The 17,774-nt window shown below is 35.7% G+C and overlaps 1 protein-coding gene across 22 annotated transcripts in view; it reads left to right on the top strand.

Annotated features, from left to right (window-relative positions):
• The window catches only part of ERC1 (ELKS/RAB6-interacting/CAST family member 1), a 516,922-nt gene that overhangs the window by 213,383 nt on the left and 285,765 nt on the right, over positions 1-17,774 (top strand). For all 22 annotated transcript variants that reach the window (XR_011439909.1, XR_011439905.1, XR_011439904.1 and 19 more), the window contains one exon: positions 8,090-8,225. Coding sequence is in view for 15 of the 22 variants with exons in the window: in XM_070270826.1 (XP_070126927.1) it covers positions 8,090-8,225 (136 nt within the window). In the remaining 7 variants the exon portion in view is untranslated. The remainder of the gene's footprint in view (positions 1-8,089; positions 8,226-17,774) is intronic.

Below are 17,774 nucleotides of genomic sequence, written 5' to 3'. Positions count from 1 at the left end.
AAGATGTCATTCACAAAAAGAGGTTTAACTGTATTTTGAAGACGTATTTATTTTCTTATTTTTTAGCCAAAATGTTCAGAACTTTATAGGCCCAAGAGCATTTCTGACCCTATGGGAATTATTTACAAAGACTTTAATTTATAGGCAAGAGTTTATAATCTAGGGGAATGATCTGTTATTAATTCCAATTTTTGCTTCCACTTGTCATTCCTTTGGCTTTCTTAAACAATCTTACTTGTGTGTATTTCCTTATTTATTTTCCTTTCAAGCAATAATATTGCGTAGTATTTTTGTAATAGGCCACACGAGCACAGTATAGACACATCTTTGGTTAACTAACTTCTGAAATAAATATATTGCTATTTCAAATGATTCATTGGTAGAAAAAAAATGTGTACACAGACTTGTGCTGATTTGCCTAACTCTTCTACTGAAAAAGTATTGAGTTTCATGCTATCATGCATTGAGAAGTGGTAAAAGTTATTTTTCCAGATAGCAATTGTAGATAACTACCTGGCATTCTGTAGTTGAGCTAAAGATGGCATATTCAATAGTGAAAGGAGGAAAGACTAATTTTACAGTTAGTCAAAATTTGAGTATCTGTAGAGTTGCCAGATTTAGCAAATAAACATATGGAATGCCCAGTTAAATTTGGTTTACAGATGAACAATGAATAATTTTTTAGTATTAGTATGTCTTATAAATACTGAGATATGCTGAAATATTATTTGTTGTTTATCTGACAAAATTAGTTTCTGCCACCCCCATCTTATTTTTTATCTCACTTCAAGTCAAATGGAAAGATATTTTCCCATTTTACAGATAAGAAAATTAAGTTTCAGAGGAGTTAGGGGACTTACTCTCAGGGTCATAGCTACTTAGTGGCAGAGTCTAGGGTACAAATCCGGTTTCTCTGATTTCATGTTCACCACATACTTTACTATCCTCTATTTCTTGTTCTGTATGTCCTTGTAAGGCCCAGAAACAATATGTAGATTATGTTTTTAAATATATGTTTTTAGCTCCTTGGAGAATGGGGATGGGGGTTGGATTAATGTGTTATTCTTAGGTGAGAATTGCCACTCCTTCGTCATTTCTATCCTGTTGTATGGGATGCTCCTTCAGTATTGACTGGGTTCGTACAACATTCTCAGCCTCGCTCAAGGAAAGCTCCACAACACAACTTATGTTTTAGGTATTAGGTAATGTAATTTATTTGGTAAGGTACTTTCAAACAGCGCTTCTCAAACTTTAACGTCATACAAATTGAATGGAAGTTTGTTTAAAATGCAGTTCTGATTTGGTGGGTTTGAGTAGGGCATGGGCTTTTGCATTACTAAAAGCTCTCAGCTGGTACTGATGCTGCTGATCCGCGGAGCATGCTTTGACTGGCAAGGCTTTAGAATACTGGCAATGAATTAACATTTTTGGAATTGATTTTCCCTCTTTTGTTTTTTTTAATTTACAAACATTTAACATTATCCCTGTTGATTTCCCTATACCACCAGCTCATATTTGAACTTCTTATGAAAATATGTTTTCCACTGGTTTCAGGATAACAAGGCCACCCTTTACCTCTGTTAAAGGCCCTCGGTGGTGTCATATTGGCATAGATATGAGAGGCAAGTTAAAATTTCAGGGTGTTAGAGCAAAAGCGAGGTTTTCATTGGCACCTATTACTTTGTTATTTACATGTATAAAAACATGTTCAGCAGTATAAAAGAGTGACAAGAAATCGAGAGTGGAGCAAGGGGAGAGGAGTGAGTTAAAAACTTCAAAACAATTGGCTGTGAGGGTATGGGTTATACTTTGATAGAAACCTTCCTTCCAACTTCCAGCTTCTATTACCATGAATATGACTTCAAGGTCTCAGAATTTGAGATTGCGGACTAGGAGAAACAGATGAGGAAATCAGTGATCTTAACTGTCAGCTAGCAGATCCATAAATTGATTTAATTTATTTAGATACATATTGGTATTACTCTCTCTTTAAAAAAATATTAAGCTAAAGTGTTACCTATTGTTAGTGTTGTCTTTGTCAGTGAAAATAATGCATTTTAGCCATTGAGTCTTGCCTGGGATTTTGGAATATAGCTGCAAAGATCACTAAAGCAGTTTACTTCTTTTTGCGAGCAGATTTTATATTTAAAGTACAAGTCTAATGGAATTGAAGAACTTGACCTTTGTCATAGGCAGGAAGAAATATATCTACTTAAATTTTCTTCACTTTGTTTTTCTTCATTAAGGTCTTAGGGGTGTTTTTGTTTCTGTTGTGCTTGGTATATTTTCTGCTGATGGCCACAAAAGTCATTGTTAAGATGCTATAACTAGCTATTTGGTTTAGGTATTAAACAATTCAGTGTTAGTTATTATTAGTTTCTAAATTCAAAAATCACTTAAGAAGTTTGTTAAACTTCTATTTTGAAAGTGGTAGTGAAAATTGATTCTCTTCAAATGTGTTTTGTAAATTGAGTTGAAAAGGAAAATTCTTTGCCGATGACTTTCCAAGAGAACCAGAAGCGAGGAATAATGGGTTTGGGGAAGTGGTCATGATGACATAGTTTGGAGATAATCAAAACAACTTTCGTAGAATATATTGTGAAAGGAAAACTCACCCCAGGCTATCATTACCTGATTTAAAGGAGATTAATTAAATATAAACCATAGTAGCTTGTCTGTTATTATTGGTTCAGTTTATTGGTGCAACTTTAGGGCAAAGTCGAATTGCTTCTTTTCTGCATTATTGTAAAAGCTATCTAATTGTCCCCTAATTATGATTCCCCGGTATTTATTTCCCAAAACTTTGGAAATCTGATTATATTACTTTTCTACATAAAGTCTTACAAACTTAGGACAAACTACAAATTCCTTGCTTATTATGATGTAATTATTTGACTTTTGTTTACCTTTAGCTTCCTTTTTCTCTATGTGGTTCCTCCAACTTGAAGCTGTAGTCATACTGAATGTGGTTTCCCGGTAACATGACACATTCTCTTTTTCATCAGGGCTTTATTCATAGTGTTCTCCCTGCCGAGTAACCCTGGAGAAAGTTCATACATCACTTTCTAGGAAGCTTTTCCTGATCGTCACCGCTACACCTACCCTCAGCCTAGGTTAGGTTCCTTTGCTGTATGCTCTTGTAGTACGTAGTACGTACTGCCTTTGCTTGGATGCCTGGGAGGTGTCTGAGAAGGAATTATTTTTATTCATGGAATTATATCCCTAGTGTTTGATAGATGATAGTGATGTTTAATCAAATATTTGTCTATTTAATGAGTAATGAAAATGTAAAGAACTTAGCAGACTGTCAAGGTTTAGGCAAATTTAGATTCTCTTACATTCCAGAGCCCATTTTCTCCTTGGGCAATGCCTTAAACATATTTTTTCAATTTGTTGGTAATCCTGATTCCACCCTTTGGTGAGATTAGTCTTCTTTACCTGTAACCTAGCATTTGGTCTAATTTTCTGGCAACCCTGTGACCTTGAGGTAATTTCTTCTGGATGTAAAATTTTTCCCTGACTCTTTCTGCCTAAAACCTTTGGTTTCTTTTTGAGCTGTCCACATAAAGTAAAAAAATAAAATAAAATAAAAACATAAAAAAATAATAATATCTTACATTTATTTAGTATTTAATAGTTTACACTACACTTTTACATTCATCATCGAATGTTAATGAAGAGACAAATTCTATGGAAGAACTAAAGGCTTATTCTCTCACACTCATCATTTCAAGTGGAGAGAAAGTAGTGTTTCAAAAGACAAAGTGCATAGAAATGCTACTAACTTTAAAGCAAAATTTTTGCATCTAGTAAACCGATGTTGTGAGGCATTTAGTTTTGAGAAAGAGCAGTTTGATTCATGAAAACAAAACTTTGTTCCATTTCTTTGTCTTTCTAATGCAAAGATCCCAATCTGTTTTTTCCTTTAGTTGATATGAATGATATCAGATTAATAAAAATAGAGATATTAGCACAGAAATCATGGAGTGAGGAGACTCAAATATAGATATTACTTCCATTTTTTTTTTAGTGGTAACTGATTTTATTATATTCTCTGTGACTGTATCTTTCTGTGGATATTCAAGACGGCAGAAAGTAAAGATCTGAAATGTGACTTTTGGATATCTTATCAGTGTACACTTCCATCAGAGAATGAGTTTTTATCTTACCATCTATGTCATTAATTTACTATTTAATTTTGAATAATTTCTCATAATTAACATTCTATGTTGAAGAATCATTTAGAAATTATTAAAAAAGGTTTTCACGGCCTATAGGTAGAATCATATCCAAATCACCCAAAAGAGAATGTGTGCTTTCAAAACCTTAAGAGAGGTTTGCACGGCTTTGTTTCTGACAATATCATTAACTATAGTCTCTAGCAAATCTTCGTTACACAAAACAATAAAAATGCCAAATGTTTTCATTAATTTTATAAATGTATAGTTGAGCTGGAAGGAAATAAGGAAATTTATACCAGTAAATATGATGCAAAATACAAAATAGGGTTTATCTCATGAAAAAATTGGTTTAAACATTAGGAAATCTCAAAAGCATGTCAATAAATTGAACATTCACTCATTCACAACTAAAACAACAGCAACTTTCAGCAGACAAGGAATAGATAAAAAGTTTCTACAGAAAAAACTAGCAAATACCTGAGTCAATCGTGAAGTGTAAAAAGCATTTCCTTTAGAATCAGGAGAAAGAGAAAGATACCCACTCTCGTTACTTGTTTTCATTATGGTTCTGGAACTTCTAGCAGGTTCAATAAGACAAGAAAAACAAGAGAGTGTAAAGATTGAAAAAAATCATTATGTATCATACAACTGTCTACGTAGAAAACTGAAAAGAATTTGCGGAGAAATTATTAGAAATAGCAGGAGCATTTACCAAGTTTGCCAGATATAAAATCCATATACAGAAATCAAGTGCATGTCTACATGCCAACAAGAAGGCATTATAAAATTTAATTTAAAAAGTATACCATTGAAATAATTTATTCAGGAAAAGTTCATCAGTGCATGGTACCATTAGATGAAACGTTGATGAAAGGTGAACTTTACACTCATAAGAAGCCAGGCTGTCACTACCTTAATTCACTGATGAATGAAAACCAGACATTTTATGCTTTCTGTTGTGAGACAATATGAAGTATACAACGCTGTTACCTGGTATTCTGACCTCAGAAGTTGAAACTGAATCTGCTCAAGTCTTTAAAGCTAACTTTCAGTATTCAAAAAAAGAAAAAGCAGGAAATAAAAAAACAAGTTAAATGATACATAAAGAAGCAAACAGGCGTTCCAAAATGTGAATCATTTTACAGAACAGCTGTCTCAGCTTCTTTAACAAGTCCGTGCCATTGAAGAAGGGAACAGGGGAGGAGGTGAGGGACTTTTCTCTAGATTAATAGGGACTGGAAGTACGTAATGAGCAAACACAATGCTGTGGACCTTTGTAGGATTCTGATTCAAACAAACCACTGTGAAAAAAATTTTTTTTTGAGACAACTGGGAAAATTTGAATATGGACTGGATATTAGATGATGACAAGGAATGATTGTTAATTTTGTTGATAATATTTACATTGTTGAAACAGTACTTTTTCTAGAGTACTTTGTGTAAGGAACTGTGTGTAATGACATGATATGTGGAATTTAAAATGACGACAAAACATATAAGGTACCTAGGAATAAAATAAATGCAAGTCTTTTATCGAGGAAATTATAAAACTTTGTTGAAAGCTGTTTAAGGAGAACTAAATAAATGGAAAGATATGCCATTGTTAATGCGTTGAAAGATTCAAGAGCATGAAAGTGTCACTTCTTCCCAAATTGATATAAAAACTTCAGTGCAATTTCAATCAGAATCCCAATAGGCTGCTCTTGAGTTTTGGTTGCTGTGGTTGTTGGTTGGTTATTTTAGTAGAACTTGACAGGCTGGTTCTGAAATTTATGTGGGATGTGTAAAGAGCTAAGAATTGCCACAACAGTCCTGAAGAAGAACAAGGTAGGCAGGCTTTCCTTACCAGACACTATTGAGACTCCTTATAAAGGTATAGTAATGAAAGTAGTATAGATTTGGATAGAAATATACGAAGATACCAGAGTAGAGAGCCATAAAACAGGCACACAGGTATATAGAAACTTTGTATGTGACGGAAGTAGTGTTGCGTTGTTAAGTACTGCTGGGACAATTAATTATCAATATATGTAAAAAGTCAAATTTTATTCTTACCTCATACCATACCCCAAAAATGAAATTATAGCTTTACCTCATACCATACACAACATTAATTACAGGTAGATTAGTGACTTCACTGTGAAAGACAAAGTTAACAAAATTTTTAGGGGAATGTCTTTATGAACTTGGAATGGGGAAGATTTCATGAAAAAGTCAAAAGTTGCAAACCATAAAGAAGATTGATACAATCGAAACAATTACAATTTTTTAATTTTATAAATGATAACATATCATAAATCAATCAAAGAAATAATTCAAGGGCCGGCCCCATGGCCGAGTGGTTAAGTTCCTGCGCTCTGCTTTGGTCTCCCAGGGTTTCGCCGGTTCGGATCCTGGGCGCGGACATGGTACCACTCGTCAGGCCACGTTGAGGTGGCGTCCCACATGCCACAACTAGAAGGACCCACAACTAAAAATACACAACTGTCTACTGGGGGGATTTGGGGAGAAAAAGATTGGCAAGTTGTTAGCTCAGGTGCGAATCTTAAAAAAAAAGAAAAAAGAAAGAAAGCTTCTTTCAAAAAAAAAAAGAAATAATTCATAGATTGAAAGAAAATATTTATATAACAGGTCAAAGATTATTATCCAGAATATATTGAAGAATACTTATATCATTAAGAAAAAGATATCCTAATTGAAAAATGAGCAAAACACATGAATAGTTATTTCAAAGAAGTGGAAACATGAATTGCCAAATACTATGTGAAAAGATGTTCAGCCTCAGTAGTCAGGAACATGCATTTTAAAACTCAATGAGATATTTATATCTACCAGGTTAGTAAAACTTAGAAAGTCTGATAGTACCAAGTATTCGTGGATGTGTAGAAGTGTGGCAGGCACTGTTATGCATTACTAATGAGAAAGTATAAATTTATACAGCTTCTTGGAAATGATTAGTTAAGTTGAAAGTGTACCTACTAAGTGGCCTAGCAGTTTAGTTTCTAGGCCTCTACCTCGGAGAAACCTGCACAGGGATATCAGAATGTACCCAGCAGCATTGTTTGCAATAGTAAGAAAAACGGAAGCAACCCAATTGTCCATCACCTTGGGAATGGGTTAAAACAGTTGTTGTATATTATTTTACACTGCAGTGAAAATGGAGGGGATAAAAAAATACATTACAGTCATTGATCAGTATGATTCTCAAAACATACATTGCAAAGAAAAAATAGTTTATTAATAACTTTATATATAAATTTCAAAAACATGCAAACTAAATGAAGGATCCATGTGTGTAGGAAAACTGTAATAAAAGCAAGGGGATTTTAAACCCCAAATTATGATATAGGTTATTTTTGTCTAAGTTTGGAGGCAGTGGAGTAGGATAGGACGTTTCAGAAGTAAATATAATGTTCTCTTGCTTAAGTTGGGTTCCCAGATGTTTGTATCATTATTTTCATACACATATATATTATATACAGCCTTTTGAAAGTTTGCAATATTTAATAATAGTAAAATTAGAGTTGAATTACAAAACCTTTCTTAATCAGCCATTCTACTATTTTATAGCATTGATGTCAGGAGACTTGTTTGCATACTTCCAACATAAATCTCTGAATTGGTTTCTTTTTCCTCTCATTTCAAACTATCACATAGCTTTCTTTTGTTTTATGATTTCATTCTGCTTCGTAAAGTACATGCTGAAGTATGTGTTCCTGAAGCATCACTGTTAATAATTTGCTCCCAGTGGTAGGAAAGAATTTGAAAGTGTTGGGAAAATTTCAAAGCAGGAATTCTTTGTTGGTTTCCAGCTGTTCCTTGGTGTTAGTGGTGTAAGTCTGTAAATAAATATTTTCTTTTCTATGCATATATATGAATGGCTTGATTTTTCTCCTCCTTATCAATAGGCAAGTGAAAGACCAGAATAAGAAAGTAGCCAATCTGAAGCACAAGGAACAGGTGGAAAAGAAGAAGAGTGCACAGATGCTAGAGGAGGCTCGACGAAGGGAGGACAATCTCAATGACAGCTCCCAGCAGCTACAGGTTAGAATGCAAGGAGAACCTGGAAGGGTCGGGTGAAGAAGTTTGATCCATGGCTGCATGTTGTTTTTCTCTTCATCTTTCTCCTCCTCTTTTTTCTCTTTCTAACCCTGCTTGCTGCCTTCCTCTCAGGCCAACTATTTAGCAATAAAGGAATGGCTTTAAATAGAAAAGGCAAGTTTTATTCCACAGCTTTGTGAGGACTCTTCAGCATAGGAGAAAGTTCATCTGGCTTCAAGTTGATCGCATTTAATTGGTAAGTTCACAGTCAGTTTACTGCGTGGGTTCTGTTGAGGTTCAGGTGGTCAGCATAACTTTGCCATTTTCCTTCATTAAAGTGCATTGCTAATCTTGGTTTGTGTCTGTTTCACTTCCTTCTGGGTTCCGTTCTTTCTTTCCCTTTTTTCCCCACCTTTCTTTCCTCTCTCTTTCTTTCCTTCCTTTTTAAAAACTCAATTTAGGGGCCGGCCTGGTGGCGCAGAGGTTAAGTGCGCACGTTCCGCTTTGGCGGCCCAGGGTTCGCCGGTTCGGATCCTGGGTGCAAGACATGGCACCGCTTGGCAAGCCATGCTGTGGTAGGCGTCCCACATATAAAGTAGAGGAAGATGGGCTCGGATGTTAGCTCAGGGCCCCACTCTTCCTCAGCAAAAAGAGGAGGATTGGCAGCAGATGTTAGCTCAGGGCTAATCTTCTTCAAAAAAACCCCCAAAAAACAAGAAAACTCAGTTTAGAGAGAATACTTCACAATCATACAGGCCATTTATACAGTACTTTTTTACCTAAATGAAGTGATAATTGGTATGTAAAACCTAATTATTCACAGAGTAAGTTAAACCAGGCTCAGTAACAATAGCAGCAGTGACCACATGGTAAGCTCCAATTATGTGCCCAGTTCTGGAAACTAGGCCCTGGTCACTCATTGTCTCTGACCTTCACAGTAGTGCAGTGGGGCAGATGGTTTTGTGCACATTTTACAAATGAGGAAATAGAGAAGTTGAATTTCTTACCCAAATGCACACGGCTTTCTAAGTAGCTCAGCCATGATTTTAACCGAGACTTCCTGGATCTCTAATGTGTCAGAATGAAGGTTTAAGTTTTCAAGAAGAATACCATTAACTTGCTGGAAATCTCTGAAACTCCCACTAAGACCACTAAGCCACTGCCAGGTTGTTTTTCTCTCGTTACAGCTTCTAACTGGGTATGATAGAGTGTTTATGCCACAACTGCATAATCATGAAATCTTTACTGGAGAGATTTGGAGGAGTTATCATCTGTTATGTAGAAGCCATTTTTAGGCTTTACAACAAATTCATTTCAGACATAAAAATTCGGCTTTTTAATTCCTTTTTTCATTCCTCTTTTATATAACTTTTATTGTTTATAAAATACATATTCTTTATAGAAATAGTGTAAATTTTCTCAAATGCACCAACTTTTGAAAAAAGCAGCATACCAGTTTTCCCTCATTCTTGCCAATAACAGTTGATACTGTCAATTTTCTCTTTCTCATTTTTTATTTTTTAGTGCCAATCTGATGTGGAGAAAATATTTAATTTTTGTTTTAATTTATGTTTCTCTGATTACCAATAAGACTGAGTATTTTTTCTTCTCTTAAATTTTCATTTGTTTGTTAATGTAATTCAAATTTCTCTCTCTTCCATGGTGGCTTTTTTTCTTGCATTCTTTGGTTAGTTTATCCCCATTTTGAGAACATATAAATATTTACAATTTTGCATCACTAAATGACAGGGATGCATTCTGAGAAGTGCATCATTAGGCAATTTCATCATTGTGCAAACATCATAGAGTGTACTTAACACAGACCTAGATGGTATAGCCTACTACACACTTAGGCTATAGGGTACCAGTTTTATGAGACCACCATTATATAGGCAGTCTGTTGTTGACCGAATGAATGGTCGTTATGTGGTGCATGACTGTACCTATAAATATTTTAAAGTTATTCTGGGCTTTCATTTTTTCCCTTTACTTCTTTTTTTCTTTTTAGGATTGACACTGAGCTAACATCTGTTGCCAATCTTTTTCTTTGTTTTTCCCCTTCTCTGCAACGCCCCCCAGTACATAGTTGTATATTCTAGTTGTGAGTCCTTCTGGTTGTGCTATGTGGGACACTGCCTTGGCATGACCTGATGAGTGGTGCCATGTCCACACCCAGGACCCGAACCGCGGAACCCCAGGCTGCCAAAGCAGAGCGTGTGAACTCAACCACTCAGCCACGGGGCCAGCCCCTACCTTTACTTCTTAATTTAAATTATTTTAGGTTTGGGGGCCGACCCCATGGGCTGGTGGTTAAAGTTTCATGCCCTCTGCTTTGGTGGCCTGGGTTCGCAGGTTTGGATCCCAGATCTGGACCTACTCCACTCATCAGCCATGCTGTGGAGGCATCCTACATACAAAGTAGAGGAAAGATTAGCACAGGTGTTAGCTCAGGGCTAATCTTCCTCGAGCATAAACACCCCAAAAAATGAAAGAGGAAGATTGGCAAGAGATGTTAGCTCAGGGTGAATCTTCCTCACAAAAAAAATTAAAAAAAATTATTTTAGGATATTTTGTCTGGTGAGAGTCTTATTTTTTCTTCATTGCTAACAATTTCACTAGACTGTTTATAGGAAACTATTTCACTGCTTACAAGTTTGAGTTGGCATCTTTATACTTTATTGAATAATTCACGTATTTCTAGGATTTCAATTCAAACTCATTTCTTAACTAGGATCACGTAACTTTTAATTATAGGAAGATTTATAAGGAAAGATGTATATGCCCTTCTTTGTGTTATGCCGTTAATTGTTTAATTTGTCTTGTTCCACCCCTCACCGTTTGAAGTTTTCTACTACTAGTCTATCTTTGTAAACTGAAAGATGCCCTTCTAATCTTCTGTCAGTTGTTATGATAGCACCAAAAGTACTTTCATATGTAACCTGTCATTTCCTCTTTATACAATCAAGAGATAAGTGAGTCAGATTATTTATTAAATACTACATGTAGAGAAAACTAATTTAGAGTGGATGAGTGACTTTTCCAAGGTGTCTCAGTAAGTGATAGATATTAAAGTTATGAAAAACGATTGCTGATGGCCATATGCAAGATACACATGGATGTAATTCATTCAAATATAGTATAAAGAGCACTGGACTACAAATAGAATACTTTGGATCTGATCTTCTTTCTTCTACTAACTACCTCTGCTGCTTATTTAACTATGTTATTGCACATGACAACCCAGTGGTAGTGAGTATCTGTAGCACCCATATTGCGATCTCTAAGTGTGATTTCCCACTAAAAGAAGCTAGGGGTCTTTGGAGAAATGGCTAATAGTAGAATTCATGGGGGATAGAATAGTAGAAAAGCCATTAATTGAAGATTTGTATTAAAAAAAAGTTTTTACCTGAATTTTTTGTTTGTGTTTTGAATTTTTGAATATAGATTTGGGTCCATCTGTTGATGTTTTTGTGAAATAGGAGAAGTAAGGGAAGGAATTATTTTAGTATTTTCACAATAGGCATAATAATAATTCTAGAATTAAAATATGTTCTTTATTATGTTAAAAAGAAATTTAATGTTTTGAAGATGAGTAATAAATATTTAATCTTTATCAGATGCCTCCTTGGCTTCCAAAGATTGATTCTACTATTCGTGTTAATAAACACTGCACGTGTTTTCTTTTGTTCTTGAAGAGTGAAACTTGGTTTAGTCTAGAAGGTTCGTTTCCGTCTTTTGCTGTTCAGTGGCTGCCCGCTATGGCGTTGAGTCCATCGTGGCTGCACGCTTCCTGGGAGGAGGTACAGTTTGCCCAGAAAGCAGTAGTACTACTTTTTTATTTACCTTTATTCTGAAGAATAAAATACATTTTAAAAAGTACATACACATGCAATGTAAACAATACATAGAAAGTGATTGTCTCAGGAGTTAGAATATTACTGGCATCCCAGAAATCATATGTATATTCCTTCCCAATCATTATTTCCTTACTTCCACGGGAGGAAATCATCATTGTGTTTTTTATTTCTTTTCTTTACAACCTGTGTGTATTTTAAATACAAAGTATGGATTAGTTTTGCATATTTTTGATTTATGTAAGTAGAATCATTTTTCTTTAGTGACTTCTTTTGTTCAGCATCCAGTGTGAGGTTTTCCAGAGTGAGGATAGTTGCATCTAGCATTTGCACATTTATTATCCTTACTGTACCGTTATTTTTTTAAATTAAAAATCCCATGTTTTATCTTGAAAGTATTTTTTAAAAGTAGCTTCATTTCTTTCCAATTTTTTGGGTACTTCAGATGGAACTAAAAGTATTCTTTTTTGGCAGAAAGTGGGTTTGGAAATAAGTTGTTACTTTATTCTTTGTTCTTGGCTCAACACATCAAAAGTGTTCTGAAGAGATTAAACAAATTCCTTAGATATGAAATAAAAATGATACCCCAAAACGGAAAGAATACAGGGAATCCCACAGACTCTAAACATTGCTGTTGTTTATCATGGCCTTAGTTGTGAATACCCTGTCTTAAGATATCACATTGCCACTTGACTGTATCCTATTTGTACCGTTGTGTTTTGGACAGTTATTTCTATGATCTGTATTAACTAGTCTCAAACTTTTTGGTTTCAGAAGTCCCTTTACACTCTTAAAAATCATTAAGTCTCAAAAGCGATTTTTTTATGTGGGTTATAATTATCCTATACGTATGCAGTTACTTAGTGACCCAGCTAGCCATTGTCTAGCTTTATCTGAAGATACATCTTCAATAATATAAAAATACATATACACAAGGTTATTTGCAGTCTTGTTGGTAATTGCAAAATATCAGAGACAACTCAATTGCCCATAGGTAGGAGAGTACTTGAATTCATTATGGTACATCCACACATTGGAGACTAGCAGCTTTAAAAAAGAATGAGGAAGATCTCTAGTGAACTGATAGGGAGTGGTTTCTGGATATCCCGTTAAGTGAAAAAGGAAAAAAAAAAAAGCACAAAATACTATCTATAGTAGGCTATTCTTCTTCTAAGAAAATACACAGGGCCAGCCCTGTGGCTGAGTGGTTAAGTTCTCTCGCTCCACTTCAGCGGCCCAGGGTTTCCCAGGTTCAGATCCTGTGCACAGACATGGCACCACTCGTTAGGCCATGCTGAGGTGGCGTCCCACATGCCATAACTGGAAGGACCCACAACTAAAATATACAACTATGTACTGGGGGGAATTGGAGGAAAAAGCAGGGAAAAGAAGAAAATACACACATATCTGATCTTTTTTTGGAAAAGAAAGCAGAAAGGATAAGCCAGAAATAGAGAGACCAGTTTTCTACAGGAGTGGTTGGGAGAGGAATAGAAAGAAGGGGGAAATGGGATTGGGGAGAAAGTCACACTTTTCTTAGCATATGTCTTTGTATAGCTCTGACTCTTAGAACTGTAGTAATGTTTCACCTACCCCTCACATACTCTAAAAAACTAAATAAAACCAATCAAGATGTAGGGTGGAACCCCACAAAGGACACAAATACTAACAGATGAACTTGTTTTATAAATGAATAAGGTAATCACCCTCAGAAAGGTAGAGAAGAAGGGAACTCTCCTCAATATCTTTGGAAGACATTTTATTGACTGAACACTGTAATGCTAGAGACAAAAAAAAACCTGTACATGAATATTGTAATCTAGTAGTAAATGTGTTTCTCACAGAAGATAAGTTAGCCATTCTGAAACCACTTTATACGTATACTAGAATTCAACAAATAAAGAAATATATTGTAGATAATGAGGGCTGAGTTTTTCATTGTTTGAGAAAGAAGTTGCAAACAAGTAAAGTATTGGGAAGACTTGAACGCTGTAGTGTTCGACTGGAATCAGATACTAGGATGAACTCATGGTATTTAATTTATATGCAGATAGACATAGAGATATCAATGTGTATATATGCATATATACTTGCGTATATTTCCTAAGTCTGTCTGTTATGAGGGCTTAGAAGCAATAAGCGTACTTCACACCCAGATTTTGGTTTCTATATGCCTTTCTCCGATAAAATGAACCAAGGCATCTTGGAGAAGTGGTTGATTCCAGGCTGGGGCAGGGGAAATACATGGTGAGCCTCAACAACCTTGTGGTTCCGGAAAGTAGGAAAGTGTTCAACAAAAAGATTGGGGGACTGTGGAAAGAGCATAGGAGCCAACCTGAAGGAGCTCCTAATGTCCCATGCTAAAACAATTTGAGTAAAAAAATCAATAATGATAATACTTGAGTTAATACATAGAATGAAATAAGTATCCATGAGTCCATGCTGATAATAATCAAACACAGAAGTAAAAGGGGAGTAAGGACAACTCTTTCGTATGGAAGATTTCTAATTAATAAATGTAGAAGGAAATAGATTTTAAAAAATCACCATGAAGCAAATACCTCAGCAATAATTGTTGCAGACAAGATCTATTGATGGTTGTGAGAATTAGTGAATAAACATTTGAGGAATAACAGCACTTGCCTAGTCTCAAAATATCTTCCCCAAAATGTTTATTAACTATCAAAAGAAGATTGTAACTTTTCCGTGAGGAGACCTAGCAGACACCACCTTAACAAAATGATTAAGTTTAACATTGCCAGTGATAAGACATATTAACATCATGAACCCCTTGATATGATGCACTGAGAAGCAGACAAATATCATTTCTGTGTTATCCTTTCCCAAAAATGCATAACCTCATTCCAATCATGAGAAAACACCAGACAAATCCAAATTCTGGGACATTTTACAAAATAACTGAGCAGTGCACTTTAAAAATGTCAAGATCATGAAAGACAAGGAAAGACTGAGTGCTGTTAAAGATAGAGTGGAGGAAACTTAGAAGAAATGTCAGCTAATGAAATATGGGATCCTAGATTGAATCCTGGAACAAATAAAAGACTTTAGGGAAAAACTGTTCAAATTAGAAGAAGATCTTTGTTTTGGTTAGTAGTATTGTACCAGTGTAAATTTTGTAGTTTTGATCTTTATGGTGATATGGTTATGTAAGCTCTTAACATTAGAGGAGGCTGAGTGAGGGGTATATGGGAACTCTGTACTATTTTTGCAACTTTTCTCTATGTCTGTAATTCAAAATAAAAATGTTAATTAAAAATCATCATTGAGGGGCTGGCGCCGTGGCCGAGTGGTTAAGTTCGCGCGCTCCGCTGCAGGCGGCCCAGTGTTTCGTTAGTTCGAATCCTGGGCGCGGACATGGCACTGCTCATCAGACCATGCTGAGGCAGCGTCCCACATCCCACAACTAGAAGGACCCACAACGAAGAATACACAACTATGTACCGGGGGGGCTTTGGGGAGAAAAAGGAAAAAATAAAATCTTTAAAAAAAAGAAAAAAAATCATCATTGACTCTATGTTTCCTTAGCAATGTTAATCGCCCTGACTTTCCCATCCCCTTAAAATGAATGAGCTATAAATTTCAAAAACATCTTACTACCAAATTTAATGATACAGGATAGATATCTTGGGCTTTTTCCTATATCATTTCTAAATTCTCAATGCAGATATTATTGTGTACTCCATATTGTTTGACATCCTAAGGCCATAGTTTAAATTAGAATTTAGTTGAGCAAGTTAATTGTTCTGAAGACTTGACCCAATCTTAAAGCTATGATGATATGATAATATGGCTGTTATTATTAGAGTTGATGTACCTTGACTACTCTATATCCCTCCATATATTAGGTTTAATTTTACTCATTTTCTTTACACATACTTGATGTATTTCATTTATTCAATATAAATTTATTGAGTGCTTTCTAAATGTAGAGCTCTGCTGCTAAAGTTTGGTTATATAGTAGTGAAAAGACATGTTCCCTGCCCTTCTGGAGTATATTGTTTCATGGGGGAGAAAAATAATGATAAAACTAAGCAAATAAGTAAGCAGAAATTATGGTAAGTGCTACAGGAAAATAAACAGGGTATTGTGAAAGATCATGGAGGAGGGAAAGATGATAGGCACCAAATTTAGAACTATCAGAGAAGGTCTCCCTGAAGATATGACATTAAGATGAGATCTAAAAAAGCCATGTAAAAAGTGGAGGAAACCGTATTTAAAATGGAGGAAATTCCTAAGGTAAGGAACAGCTTGGCACATTCAAGGATCAGAGTATGGTGAATAAGGTAGAAAATAGGCAAGGGTGGGTATTAATCATGCAGGACCTTATAGGCCATGATAAGAAGTTTAGATTTTACAAGTTGTAAAGCATTTTATGTCGAAGATTGACAGGATCTGATTTTGCATGTTGAGAATATTATTTTTTTTTGTAATATTTTGAGAATAGATTGGAATGGAATAAGAGTAGTTACAAAGAAAGTATCTGTCAATAAATATGTATTGCATACCTACGTTGTGCTGCACAATTTTCTGTGCCAGAAATAGTAATGATATAAGACACACAAGATCATTCCTCCCAAGGAGCTCACATCATAGTAGGAAGCTTGTAGTAATAATGAAGGTGAGGGTTAATGATAGAGGTTTTTGGAGGCTCAGAAGAGAAACAGAAGAGAGGGTGGATTTTTTTAGGTAAAGTGGTCAGGAATTTCTCATGGATTGGAATGTGGGCACTAAAGGAGAGGAAGGAATCAGAGATGGTTCCTAGCTTCCTGGCTTGAGTAACTGGATATTTGCTAATGCTAAATAATAAGGTGGGAGAACCCTGAGAGTGATGATAAACAGGTTTTCCAGGGAAAAAGAACAGGTCCATTTTCAACATGTGAAGGTATCTGTGAGATATTGAGCAAGCAGTTGGATGTACAGATTTGAAGTTTAGAAAAGTCTAGTGTAATTAAATTAATTTTGGAGACTTGAGCTTAAAAATCATATTGAAACCCCTAAGAATAAGTGATATCATCTAGAGATAAGATGTTAACAAAAGAACATGGAATTAGAGCTGAGCCCTTAGGATCCTCAACATTTAGAGATAAATGTTGGGTAAATTAGGAGAAGGTGGTGCTTGAAAGGAAACTAAAATGAGAAGTCCAGTTGAAGTGGGAAAGAAAAAGGAGAGAATGGTATTGATGCGGGGTCGGTGAGCTGAGGAGTCGAAAGAAAGATTTCTTTAGACTCTTAAGATCTGGCAGTAGTGCTCTTTTATTTAGAGAATAGTATAGAATAGCATGGGGACAGGACCCATGGGCAGTCAGAGCTTCTGCTGCCGCCGCTTCTGCTGCCCCCGCTGGCATGGGGACAGGACCCATGGGCAGGCAGAGCTGGTGCGTGGGGACAGGACCCACGGGCAGTCAGAGCTCCTGCTGCTGCCCCGAGTTGAGGGTTAGGGCTAAATTTAAGGCATAGGTATGTGAGTTATCTCTTTACAAGACAAAGAATATGTAAAAAAGTTAAAATGGTATCAGTGCCCGTTTGGTCTGGCCATTTGGCGGTCCCACAACTTTTAGATAAGAATCAAACCGGATTGAGTAAATGGCAGAAGTCATCGCTTGAATTTTATCCTCGGCTAAAGACAAAGGAGGATTTGTGTGTGGGCTGGGGGGGGGGGGGGGTCAGTTACATGAGG

Source organism: Equus caballus, chromosome 6, assembly GCF_041296265.1.
Source record: "Equus caballus isolate H_3958 breed thoroughbred chromosome 6, TB-T2T, whole genome shotgun sequence".
In the NCBI taxonomy this organism is placed as follows: Eukaryota; Metazoa; Chordata; class Mammalia; order Perissodactyla; family Equidae; genus Equus; species Equus caballus.
Note: the sequence above shows the minus strand (reverse complement) of the source record. Positions and strands in the feature narration are given on the sequence as shown.